The 13,063-nt window shown below is 49.4% G+C and overlaps 2 protein-coding genes across 2 annotated transcripts; both read left to right on the top strand.

Annotated features, from left to right (window-relative positions):
• The first annotated feature begins 1,738 nt into the window (after positions 1–1,738).
• On the top strand, positions 1,739–9,365 carry LOC6603076 (transcription elongation factor SPT6). The gene is made up of 6 exons (XM_026991278.1): positions 1,739–1,817; positions 2,020–2,104; positions 2,945–3,177; positions 3,247–3,366; positions 3,440–3,597; positions 3,687–9,365. The coding sequence occupies exons 1-6, from the start codon at positions 1,779–1,781 to the stop codon at positions 8,620–8,622; spliced, it is 5,571 nt and encodes a 1,856-aa protein (XP_026847079.1). The 5' UTR covers positions 1,739–1,778; the 3' UTR covers positions 8,623–9,365.
• Positions 9,366–10,203: 838 nt separating this feature from the next.
• Positions 10,204–12,612, top strand: LOC6603075. Its single transcript, XM_026991338.1, has 3 exons — positions 10,204–10,294; positions 10,352–10,559; positions 10,653–12,612. Exons 2-3 carry the CDS (start codon positions 10,353–10,355, stop codon positions 12,504–12,506), a joined length of 2,061 nt encoding a protein of 686 aa, XP_026847139.1. The 5' UTR covers positions 10,204–10,294; position 10,352; the 3' UTR covers positions 12,507–12,612.
• The last annotated feature ends 451 nt before the right edge of the window (positions 12,613–13,063 follow it).

The following is a 13,063-nucleotide window of genomic DNA, read 5'->3' on the forward strand; positions in this document are numbered from 1 at the left end:
ATATTGCTTAATTTTGATGTTCCGTCAAATATAATAAGCTAGATAGAACATTTAGCCATGCCCACTCAATTTTATACGATTGATGAATCAATTCTATACATGATTGGTCTATTCGAAATACTTGCATTTATTGGATTTTTAGATAAAATTGAAAATTAAATTAATAGATGACAAAAATACCATTTAGCACTAAAAAACACCACATGGGAGCGCGGCGAAAACCAGTTTCTACAGTATATACGGTCTCACTTGAAAAATATACCGAGTGGTGCGCGCCAAATCGAACTTTTTTGAATGTGAGCGACAAGGATTTAAATGTTGTCAACCGGGCCTTTATCTATGCCCACATAATTTTATACGATTAATGAAGCAATTTTCTACACAATTGGTTAGTTTGTAGTCCTTGCTTTTATTGTATTTTGACTAAAACACGGTTTTCAAGTAAATGTTGCCGCAACATTGTGTATGAAATTAGTCTCATTGTTGTCAACCGGGTAAAAGAGGTCCTTACCCGATTCAAGTTCTGTAATCGATACTATCGACAGGATACGAGTGGTGCGCGCCAGATATAAATTTTTTGAATGCGAACGACAAGGATTTAAATGTTGTCAACCGGGCCATTACCGATTTAAAAAATACGATGATTTCATCAATTTTGATCTTCCGTCGAATATTTCCAGTTAGATAAAACAATTTGCCATGCCCACATAATTTTATCCGATTAATGAATCAATTTTCTACTTGATTGGTTAGTTTTTAGTCCTTGCTTTTGTTGTATTTTGACTAAAACAAGGTTCAAACGAAAAAGTTCAACAAAAAAGAGTCGCTATATTGCGTGCAAGCCGTAGTATAGGTCTTTGTATACCCTATTTTGTTAATTGTATATGAAAGTATATATATTGATATGAAGATAAAACGTAACTAATAAAGACCTTTTCTCAAATTGACATTTTTTAGACATATTCATGTATATGATGAGTGTTTTGTATATATATCTCGATCCTGATACCTATTCTTGGTCCCGACAAGAAGACAATAAGCTTCAAAATATCGTTGAAATATTAAAAATAATATAATAAATAATATTGAATAATATTAAAATATTTTAGAAATAAATTGTTTTTGCGATGACAAACATATTCACAATTCTATACTATCCTTTCCTAGGGTATGCAAGGGTTGGCGAAATTGGTCAAAACAAAAAAACGAAAGAGGATAGTTGTTCATATTACTCAATTTAGAGATTCCGTTGAATAAAACCCTTAGTTTTGCCCACTTAATTTCATCCCTAAAGGAAAGGCTAATTTTAACGACCCCATTTTACTGGTTTGTTTATAAAATAAGGTTTAAACAAAATAGGTCAGCAAAAAAGTATTTTTTTACATGGTAACTACATGCTACCTATACATTTTTGAAAATATTTAGATTTTTATGGCAAACCATTTGGAATTCGATGCTGATGCTGATATTCGAAGCGACCTGGAACATGGCTCTAATGGCTCTAAATGGCAATTCCACACGATTTCCACGATTCTATGAAAATTATCAATATCTGCAAGGTGTGTGAGCTAGACCAAAAGATTTAGTTCACGGAATGTGTACTGTACTGGTTCCACTTACGCGCGAATTGCCCAACACTTGCACAATTTTGACACTTCTGCTTCTTTACCTTTGAGTTTTTTTTTTATTGTGACACTGAAATAATAGATTTGTGCATTATTTAGTCATATTCGTTTCTAAGCCACTATACAACTAGTTTAATTATTTAATTTAACGGAATGGCCGAATTTCTGGACTCTGAGGCCGAGGAATCGGAGGTAAGCACCGCTCTCCGGCTATTTCGGCACAATTTTTTTTTGCGTTTTGCACGCTTTGCGTTTTCTGTTGTAGCCGCCGCGCGTATATACATATGTATATCTATGTATATATGTAGGATTATTCAATTGCAATTAAACTATATAAAAGCATATATGAGAGTGTGTTAATATTAATGAATTGCATTTTCAATGATTTTTACAGGAGGAGGAGGAATTGGAACTAAACGAAAGGAAAAAGCTGAAGAAGCTGAAAGCCGTGGTATCTGACAGCAGTGAGGAGGAGGAAGGTGCGTCTCTCTATCCCTCTCTATCCCACTAGATCCCAAACGAACACGCACACTGCCGCAAACCACCCGCCATATCTATCGAGTGAGGCGGCGGCCCCGTGAAAACAAAAACAAATTGTGATGCATGTAATGCACCCGCCGCACCCCCTCCCCAACGGTTCATTATTGCATCTGCAGGAGGCGACATCTGCAGGCAGCGTCCCAATGGAAAATCCAATGGGATCATGTATACCTGGCTGGCGGGAGAGCCACTGGGCACTGGGTTTTCTGTTTTCGGTTTTCCTTTTCGTTTATTTGCATTTGTTTACAGCATTGAGGTTAGGTTAACCCGTACCCTTGAGTACCCTTTGCAGATAGGGTATGCACGATTGTAACTATAAGATGTAAACAATGCCCCAGATGCTCCGTATATATTTGTTGTAATCCCTAAGGGTTATTTTAGGCGCCCAAGCGAAAGGCAGCTCCAAAGCGGTAGGCATCGCATATTACCAGATTTAATAAATGATGAAAGATACCCCAAATCATTACATTTCACAAATGGCTCTTAATATTCTACAAAATCTTTCGAAGCTACCCCAATCCAGAAGGGAACCCCAAATTGTTACGAATAGCAGGCCTTACGCTCTATATCATGCACTTGACATATCCATATATTCGGAAAAGGTTCAAAGAAACACTGTCACTCGTGTCACACGCGTCACATTCCAGAATTAATTTCCAATATGGATTGTAATAAGTATTTTCTGCCGCTTTACAGATGTCATTATCGAATTGATATAAAATCGCATACAAATCGAAATTTAATCTGTTTTTTTTTTGTGTGTGCTCTTTTCGCTTTAGATGACGAAGAACGTTTACGTGAGGAGCTTAAAGATTTAATAGATGACAGACCCATTGAGGAGGAGGATGGCAGCGGCGATTCGGACACTGCCAGCGGCGGCGACGACGATGACGAAGGCGGCGGCAGTGGCAAGAAGCGAAAGAAACATCAGGATGATGATCTAGACGATCGACTCGAGGACGATGATTATGATCTGATCGAAGAGAATCTGGGGGTCAAGGTTGAGCGACGTGTAAGTGGCCATCTCATATATTTATAATACATTTTAATATGTATATATATTTGTGTATTCCATATATAGAAACGCTTCAAGCGTCTGAGACGCATTCACGACAATGAAAGCGATGGCGAGGAGCAGCATGTGGACGAGGGTTTGGCTCGCGAACAGATTGCCGAGCAGTTGTTCGATGAAAACGATGAGGTACGATTATCCACCAGCCCCTCCTCTCGTCTATCGAGATCTTCTAAGCAAATGTCTCTCCCCGTTTCTGTAGAGCATTGAGCATCGCAGCGAGCGCAGTCCTCGGCACGGCGAGGCGGATGCCTTTGACGAGGAGGATTCTGAGTCAGATGCCGATGATTTTATTGTGGACGACAATGGCCGTCCCATTGCCGACAAAAAGAAGAAACGGCGTCCCATATTCACAGATGCGTAAGTGGTGCACCGCCCAAGAGCCTAAGGGCTCCTCTCCCCAAAAAGATACCGATTGTAGTTCTGTACGTTTTTTCGTCCAACAACAGATCGCTGCAAGAGGGCCAGGATATATTTGGTGTGGACTTTGATTATGACGACTTCTCCAAATACGAGGAGGATGAGTACGAGGACGATACCGAGGGCGATGAGTACGACGAGGATATGGCCGGCGGCGATGATCATCGGGTGAAAAAGAAGAAGGCCCTCAAAAAGAAGGTTGCCAAGAAGACGATCTTCGACATTTACGAACCGAGCGAACTGAAGCGCGGCCACTTTACCGATCTGGACAATGAGATACGAAAAACAGACATACCCGAGCGCATGCAGCTGCGACAGGTGCCCGTAACGCCCGTGCCCGAGGGATCGCTGGAGCTGGACGACGAGGCCGATTGGATCTATCAGTATGCGTTCTGCAAGAACACAGTCTCCGAGCAGGAGAAGGCCGACAGTCGGGAGAAGATGCGCAAGCCACCCACGGCCGTGAAGAAGATCAAGCAAACGCTCGAGTTCATACGTAATCAGCAGCTGGAGGTGCCGTTCATTGCCTTCTATCGGAAGGAGTATGTCAAGCCCGAACTGAATATCGACGATCTGTGGAAGGTCTACTACTTTGATGAGCGCTGGTGTCAGCTGAACGAGCGCAAGCGGAAGCTGAAGGCGCTCTTTGAGAAGATGCGGCAGTTCCAGCTGGACACGCTCTGCGCGGATCCGGATAAGCCTATACCCGACGATGTGCGGCTCATGCTGGACAGCGACTTTGAGCGGCTCAACGATGTCCAGTCCATGGAGGAGCTGAAGGATGTGCACATGTACTTTTTGCTCAACTATTCACACGAGCTGCCCAAAATGCAGGCCGAACAGCGGCGGAAACTGCTGCAGGAGCGGCGTGATGATCGCGCCAGGCGAAAGGCAGCCGCCGCCGAGAATGGCGATGATTTGGACACTGTGCCCGTCGAAGTGGACGACGACGATGATCCGGAACTGTTGCTGCAGGACGAACAGCTGAAGCAGGCGCCCAACAGCAGTCCCTACGCGGTGTTCCGCAAGGCAGGGATCTGCGGCTTTGCCAAACATTTCGGCCTCACGCCCGAACAGTTCGCAGAGAACCTGCGCGACAATTATCAGCGAAACGAGGTCACCCAGGAGAGCCTGGGACCCTTGGAGCTGGCCAAGCAGTATCTCTCGCCGCGGTTCATGACCACCGAAGAGGTGATGCATGCCGCCAAGTATGTGGTGGCCCGACAGCTAGCCCAAGAGCCACTGCTGCGCAAGACCATGCGTGAGGTGTACTTTGACAGGGCGCGCATCGACATACGACCCACGAAGAACGGCATGGTGCTGATTGACGAGAACTCGCCGGTTTATTCAATGAAATATGTGGCCAAGAAGCCGGTGGGCGATCTCTTTGGCGATCAGTTCATCAAGCTGCTGATGGCCGAGGAGGAGAAACTGCTGGAGATCACCTTCCTCGAGGAGTTCGAGGGCAATGCCAATGCCAATGGCCCGCCCGGCGACTATGTGGAGGAGGCCAAGGCCCTCTACAATCTCGATCAGTTCTCCAAGCATGTCCTCGAGTGGAATGCCCTGCGGGCGGAGTGCGTCCAGCTGGCCCTGCAGAAGTGGGTGATCCCGGACCTCATCAAAGAGCTGAGGGCCACCCTCCACGAGGAGGCGCAGCAGTTTGTGCTGCGCTCCTGCACCGCCAAGCTGTACAAATGGCTAAAGGTGGCCCCGTACAAGCCGGAGCTGCCACAGGACTACAAATACGATGACTGGAGCACACTTAGGGGCATCCGAGTGCTGGGCCTGGCCTACGATCCGGACCATTCGGTGGCCGCCTTCTGTGCGGTGACCACCGTTGAGGGGGATATATCCGATTATTTGCGTCTGCCGAACATCCTCAAGCGCAAGAGCTCCCACAACGCGGAGGAGAAGGGCCAGAAGCTCGCGGATCTCCGAAAGCTGTCCGAATTCATCAAAATGAAGAAGCCCCACATTGTGGTGATCGGCGCGGAGTCGCGGGACGCCCAGATGATCCAGACGGACATCAAGGAGATACTGAAGGAGCTGGAGACCACCGAACAGTTTCCGCCCATCGAGGTGGAGATCATCGACAACGAACTGGCCAAAATCTACGCCAACTCGAAGAAGGGCGAATCGGACTTCAAGGAGTACCCGCCACAGCTGAAGCAGGCCGTTTCGCTGGCCCGCAAAATGCAGGATCCACTGGTGGAGTACTCGCAGCTGTGCGATGCCGACGACGAGATCTTGTGCCTGCGCTATCATCCGCTGCAGGAGCGTGTGCCCCGCGACATGCTGCTGGAGTATCTCAGCCTGGAGTTTATCAATCGGACGAGCGAGGTGGGCCTGGACATAAACATGATGGTCCAGAACTCGCGCACCGTCAATCTGCTGCAGTACACCTGCGGCCTGGGGCCGCGCAAGGGCCAGGCGCTGCTGAAACTGCTGAAGCAGAGCAACCAGCGGCTGGAGAATCGCACCCAGCTGGTCACCGTGTGCCATTTGGGCCCGAAGGTGTTTATCAATTGCAGCGGCTTCATCAAGATTGACACCAGCTCGCTGGGCGACAGCACCGAGGCGTATGTGGAGGTGCTGGATGGCTCGCGCGTCCATCCGGAGACGTACGAGTGGGCCCGCAAGATGGCCATCGATGCGATGGAGTACGATGATGAGGAGACCAATCCGGCGGGCGCACTCGAGGAGATACTCGAGTCGCCGGAACGTCTCAAGGATCTCGATCTGGATGCGTTTGCCGTCGAGCTGGAGCGTCAGGGCTTCGGCAGCAAGAGCATCACGCTGTATGACATCCGGAACGAATTGAGCTGCCTGTACAAGGACTACCGGTCACCCTTCCAGAAGCCCAGCGCCGAGGAGCTCTTCGATCTCCTCACCAAGGAGACGCCCGACTCCTTTTACGTGGGCAAATGCGTGACGGCCATGGTCACGGGCTTTACCTATCGCCGGCCCCAGGGCGAGCAGCTGGACAATGCCAATCCCGTGCGTAATGAGACCACGGGCAGCTGGCAGTGCCCCTTCTGCCACAAGGACGACTTTCCCGAGCTCTCGGAAGTGTGGAATCATTTCGATGCCAACTCCTGTCCCGGCCAGGCGTCGGGTGTACGTGTGCGGCTGGACAACGGCCTGCCCGGCTTCATACACATCAAGAATCTGTCCGACAAGCAGGTGCGCAATCCCGAGGAGCGCGTCCGCGTCGCCCAGATGATCCACGTGCGGATAATTAAGATCGACATTGATCGCTTCTCCGTCGACTGCTCCTCAAAGACAGCGGACCTCAAGGACGTCAACAACGAATGGCGGCCGCGCCGCGATGCCTTCTACGATTTCGTGACCGAAGAGCTGGACAATCGCAAGGTGACGGACGCCAAGGCCAAGGCCCTCAAGCGGAAGACCTATGCGCGACGTGTGATTGCCCATCCCTGTTTCTTCAACAAGTCGTATGCGGAGGTCATTGCCATGCTGGCGGAGGCCGATCAGGGCGAGGTGGCCATGCGACCCAGCAGCAAGTCGGCGGCCCATTTGACGGCCACATGGAAGGTGGCCGACGACATCTACCAGCACATCGATGTGCGGGAGGAGGGCAAGGAGAACGACTACAGTCTGGGGCGCAGCCTCTGGATCGGCACCGAGGAGTTTGAAGATCTCGATGAGATCATTGCCCGCTACATCAACCCTATGGCTTGCGCGGCCCGTGAGCTCATCCATTACAAGTACTACAAGAAGAATGCAACGCCAGCGAACGGCAATGAGCGGGAATTCATGGAGCAGCTGCTGCGCGACGAGAAGGCCAAGGATCCCAAGAAGATCCATTACTTTTTCACCGCCTCTAAGACCATACCAGGCAAATTCCTGCTCTCGTATCTGCCCAAGACAAAGGCGCGCACCGAGTATGTGACGGTGATGCCCGAGGGCTATCGCTTTCGCGGCCAGGTCTTCGATTCCGTCAACAGTCTGTTGCGCTGGTTCAAGGAGCACTGGCTGGATCCCACCGCCTCGCCGGCAATGAATACTCCGATGCATGGCATGCGACCGCCTGCGGCAATTCTCAACTCTGGCGGAGGAGGATCCTCGGCGGGGCCCTACAGCATATCGGGGAGCATTGCGGGCAGCGTTTCCGGGGGTACACCGCGCAGCGGCATCAGCAGCGCGGACATCCGTGGCAGTGGCGGTGGCGGCTCCAGTGCCTACTCCATTTCGCATTCCATTGGTGGTGGCGGTGGTGGTGGCTACGGTTCCTCCGCCGCAGCGGCCGCTGCCCACTATGGCAGCTCAGCGACGCCCTCGTTTGGCGGCGCCGCAGTCAACACCCCCTATACGCCCAGCAGCCAGACGCCCTTCATGACGCCGTACACGCCGCATGCCTCACAGACGCCACGCTATGGCCACAATGTACCGAGCCCCAGTTCGCAGTCATCGAGCAGCCAGCAGATGCGGCATCATCATGGACACTACGGGAGTGGGAGTGGCGGAACCCCAAGGAACTATTATGATATGGGGGGTGCTGCTGCTGGAGGTGGCTACGGCATTGGCCAACCGCCACAGCAGCAACATCAGCAGCAACGTGCCAAAGAGAGCCTCGACTGGCAGCTGGCCAACGATTCCTGGGCGCGACGAAGGCCCCCGCAACAACAGCAACAGCAGCAACCACAGCAGCAGCAGCAGCAGCAGTCACAGCAAACGTCCATGGGAATGGGCATGAATATGGGTTTGGGTATGGGTATGGGTCTAGGAGTAAACCTCGGTTACAGCGTCTCCGGCACGACGCCCACGAACGAGTACTCGACAGGCAACAGGAACGTTGCCGCTGGTGCTGGTGCCGGTGCCGGTGCCGGTGCCGCCATATCCTCGTCCAAAGCAGCATCGGTGCGTAGCACGCCGCGCACAAATACCTCGCCGCACTCCATGAATCTGGGCGACTCGACGCCGCTCTACGATGAGAACTAATGGGATCCTATGTGGCGGCTCCTAAATGCCAATACTACATCAACAACAACTACTACACTCTGCAGTCAACACTCAAAAGGGCATGCGGAGGGACATGGACCAACAGAACTGTTCCACTGTCTCACCACTGTTCCCGCAAAACTCTTAAACTATTTGTAGAACTTAAACAAACGATACACAGACACATTAATGGGCTTCAGTAATCGTTTATCAGAAATGAACTAAGATTAATGCAAATTTCGCGATTCCTTTAAGTGCGATCCGGGAAATGAAATGGATTTCGGAGATGATGTTTATGACGATGGACGGACAAAAATAAATGCAAATTTTTTCTGACCAGAAAATACATACAACCCGAATGTTGAGAATTATCCATACACTTTGTATTAGATATTAAGGTATTACAGCCTCCGCCCCTCCCCTCCTCGCCCCTTATACCATAAGATGGTATCCTATGCCTTTCTTAGACCACAATTGACCTTAGGGAATTGGTATTCCCATCTGGAGGAGCTGCTGAATTCATCCTCAAGTCTGTATTCACCTGCGATACGTGGTCTGGCAGATGTGTTGGTCACCAAAGAAACGGCTCCCAATCGAGTATTTGAATCCCCATGATCGAGCCATGGGACGAAGGGATGGAGCAGCAGGAAAAATGTAATAAAATCAGCCATTTAGTAAATGTTTCTCTCCATTTTGTTGTCGGTCTCCTAAAAGATTATGCAATAAATATAAGGTTAAGACGATTCAATTGGCTTTGTCTTGGGTTTTAGCACTATAAGTATCTCGAGCTCAAAGAAAAAGAGAGAGTCTCTCTCTCCCAGTGTGGCCTATCAACTAAGGGTAGTAAATATACAATTAAGACTATTCCATTGTCTTGGTTTTAAACTAAACCACTTCCTCTCTCTCTTTCTCCCAGTGTGGCTTAGCAGCGGGGGTTGTGCTTTCATTTCCGGATTGCAAAGATTTCTGACAGAAATGTAGACCAGCTCAAAAAGAGCTAAGCATGAAATATGAATAAGTTAGCTGTAGACGTTATATGGTACAGGGAATTATAATCCCTATCCTCCGTAAATGTTCACTATTAAATATAGTGTAGTACTCTGGTACAATACAAACAGATCTAAATATACATATGTATATACAATGTGAATAATATGTACAAAGAAACCCACTCGAGACCACTGAAGCAAAATATCCTTCATTTCACGGACACACCACATAGATAAATGACATATCTAGCAGTTGGAGTGAAGAAGTTTTGGGAAGTCTAACCCCAACGTCCAATCAGTCATCGCATAGATCAAACTATGAACATGCACTCCTTTCACCGACACTTTATAGCCTTATAATATCAAAATAAATCGATGCAAGGATGCAAAGTGGAAGTTCCTGTAGATCGCAAAAATGGAACTCATCGAAAACTCAATCTTTCAGTCTACGACTGGACACAAAGATTTACTTATTCCTCAACACACAATCTACCTATGCTATAAACGAGTAGGACTACCTTTTGGGGAGATCTAGTTAGTTTTGTTAAACGAATCAAGTCCTCGATTTGAGGAAAACTTCAGGCTACGCTACGACTGACTCTGTGCTGGAAAAAATTCGAGTGTGGGGAGGGGAAGACACATCCTGTATAACCTTAATGTGTATATATATCCCAACAAATTGCGTAAGTTCGAAATAATGCCACATTTGATGGATACCTTTCCTCTATGGTTAATCGTAGAATGTACGAGTGCACAATATGTGGCCAGACGAGGGGCTCTGTTAGCAGCACTCCGCAGTACGATTTCCGGCGTCCTAGCACCAGACCAGAGGAGCGTACCGTGGTGGGTACCTCCGACCATTGCAGCAAATGCCAGCAGCTCACCTTCTTCATCAATTTGGAGGAGAGTGAGGATGAAGTACATGATGAACAAACGGGCAAGAATGCTGTAAGCCAAAGACAATCCATCGACTACCAAGAAGCTCCAACTAATGCCTATCCCTTTCCTTTCCATTCCATTTCTCACTCCCTGCATCCGCAGCCCGATTGGGTATTGCAGGGCGTTGTGCAGCCCGTGGGGGTTACTTCTTCTAGTTCTGATTTGCTGGATAATAATCCGCATCCGCCACCCAAGGTGCCAGCACTGCAGGAGCGCCATTACCTGAGAAAGAAGCCTCCTCTGACCCCACCATTACAGAGCCAGGAGCAGCAGCACCAGGATCTGGGAGAGAATCCTGCAAGTCCGACCACACCAACACAAAGCAAGAAGCAGCAGCGCCAGGCAGCGTCACTGACCCCACGATCTGCCAGCATACAGCAGCGCCATTATCCGACCCCACGATCGTCGAGCGAGCGGCGTGCGGGTACTCGCCAGCGGAGGCGCAGTAAGAGGCGCACCAAGTCTATGGCGTCCAAGGTGCCGGCAGATTCCTGCTGTCATTTCAAAGATCTCGGAAACTTAAGCAGCTCCAAGACTACGACTACGACAACGCAGCAGCAGCATCAGCACAAGTCCGACCTTGAAAGGATGCCCATACATCCTAGGGAGGATATGCATATGCAGCAGATCGCACGTTATCGGAAGGTGCAACCGTCCAACGAGGCGTCCAGCATCGCCTGGTCGCTTCAGCAGGGAGATGGAAGCGGACATGGCCTTGCTGACATCTCAACCAGCGGCGAGAAACCAGAGGCGACGACTAGTGGCTCTCAGAACTCCCTGGAGCATCTGCAGCGTACAATCGAGGCGAAGCGCAAGGTAATGGAAAATTTGGCCAGCATTCAACGTCGCATGCAGCATCTAGAGAAGCGGAATCGATTGGCATGGTCCCTCAAGAAGTGCCCTCAGCGTCAGTGCGGCGGAGCTCTGCCCACCCCTGACCAGGCTAAACGGCTAAACGGAGGAGAGGTGGATAAAGATGCTGACCTAGATCGTCTTATTCGGAAGAGCGGGGAGGTGGACAAAGGCGCACCCCTGCTCGGGGAGCAACTGCTGGATGTCCTCAAGGAGAAGAGTGGTTTCAGCAAGGATTCGCGAGAATCCCCAAATCTTCAGCGAGAAAGCCCCAATTTGGAGCCCGTGCAGGAGGAGACGACACCTGAGAGGCTTGGGTCCATCGTGCAGCGTTGCAACTACCAGCGGATCTTCCCAGTTCCACCTCCTGGCGAAAACACAACGCTGTCTTGGCCAGCCCAGTCCCAGTTCAGCACAGTAGACGTCCTGGAGAACGAGACCCTGGAGGAAGAGCCGAAGACGAACGCCGACTTGGTGGAGAAGGGCGGGTCCAAAAAGCTGAAGATGCGCAGTGATCCCTTACAGTGCCCCGAAGGGGATTGCCCGAGACTGTGCTTCGTCTCGTCCCTTATTACCCATTTACGAAACGATCATCACACGGTGACCGTTGATGGGATGGCCTTGCGGCAGACCAAGACCTTCTTCTTGGACCCGAACGAGACGCGTCTCAACCAGACCAAGTGCCACCGGATGTTCCTTTTGCAGGGAAAGACTATCAGTTCTATGGTCGACGAGCCGCTGGATCTGCTTCCCGTTCTGTTCATGTCGGTCCGTACCCGGCACCGTGATCTCTTTGTGGAACGCAGCATCAGCTGCTCTTTGCCACAGTATCAGCAAGAGGATGACTCGCACGAGATGCTGCTCCTGTGGCTGTCCACATTACAGCCCACTGGTGGGCGCGTCTGTGGCACACTTGCTGTTCGTTCCCAAAACCGAGCGGACACCACGATGGTGGCCACCGGCAGCACCTACGACCTTCGAGCCAGCCTTAAGATTGGCGCTCTCTTTGCCAGCTCCTCCGTCCTGATCATACCACATGCCTCTCTTCAGCGCTTGTCCAAGAAGCGCAAGCAAATGATAATCATTCAAGCAAAAATTTATTAGAAAAATCTCGCATCTATTGTGAAAATTTATTGTTAATATTATTTCAAAACTTGTACCACCAGACCCTGAAACGAAGCTGCGTACAGATTGATACAAAATTTATAAAAACTATTGTTAATTTTGAGTCAAATATACATATATGTATGTAGAACTTATCTGTTGGATGCAAACGCAGATCATATCTTCTCTCGTGCTAGAGCAATGTAACTTCTCCGATCCTTCTCGGGTGCTGGGTTTCTGCAACTTGAAAGGAATGCGCTCTCTCCCATTCAGGCATGTCAAAGAGCACGTCTTCCTTGACGATGTTCACCATCTGTCAAAAGATCAGATCATCCAAGCTGGCGACCCCCATATACGAGTACATCCTAAAATTTTCTCACCTCACTCTGACTCAATCTCTCTTATCCAGTGCGTCTTAGCTGTCAAGAGTCGGTATGTGCTCCAAGGGAGCGCACCCACATCTCTCTGATGCAGCCATCAGCAAAATCAATTGTGAAGAACAGAAATCTTTCTGAAGCCGCATGCAAAGGGTTCTTCCATTCGCCGCAGTGCAAAGC

The sequence above is a fragment of the Drosophila persimilis genome, unplaced genomic scaffold, assembly GCF_003286085.1.
Source record: "Drosophila persimilis strain 14011-0111.01,24,50 unplaced genomic scaffold, DperRS2 tig00000663-arrow-arrow-pilon, whole genome shotgun sequence".
In the NCBI taxonomy this organism is placed as follows: domain Eukaryota; kingdom Metazoa; phylum Arthropoda; class Insecta; order Diptera; family Drosophilidae; genus Drosophila; species Drosophila persimilis.

Coding starts and splice junctions, on each gene's coding strand:
- LOC6603076 (XM_026991278.1), top strand. CDS start 1,779: ATGGCCGAATTTCTGGACTCTGAGGCCGAGGAATCGGAG. Junction 3,178..3,246: donor GGGTCAAGGTTGAGCGACGT/GTAAGTGGCCAT, acceptor TTCCATATATAG/AAACGCTTCAAGCGTCTGAG. Junction 3,367..3,439: donor TGTTCGATGAAAACGATGAG/GTACGATTATCC, acceptor CCGTTTCTGTAG/AGCATTGAGCATCGCAGCGA.
- LOC6603075 (XM_026991338.1), top strand. CDS start 10,353: ATGTACGAGTGCACAATATGTGGCCAGACGAGGGGCTCTGTTAGCAGC. Junction 10,560..10,652: donor AACAAACGGGCAAGAATGCT/GTAAGCCAAAGA, acceptor CTGCATCCGCAG/CCCGATTGGGTATTGCAGGG.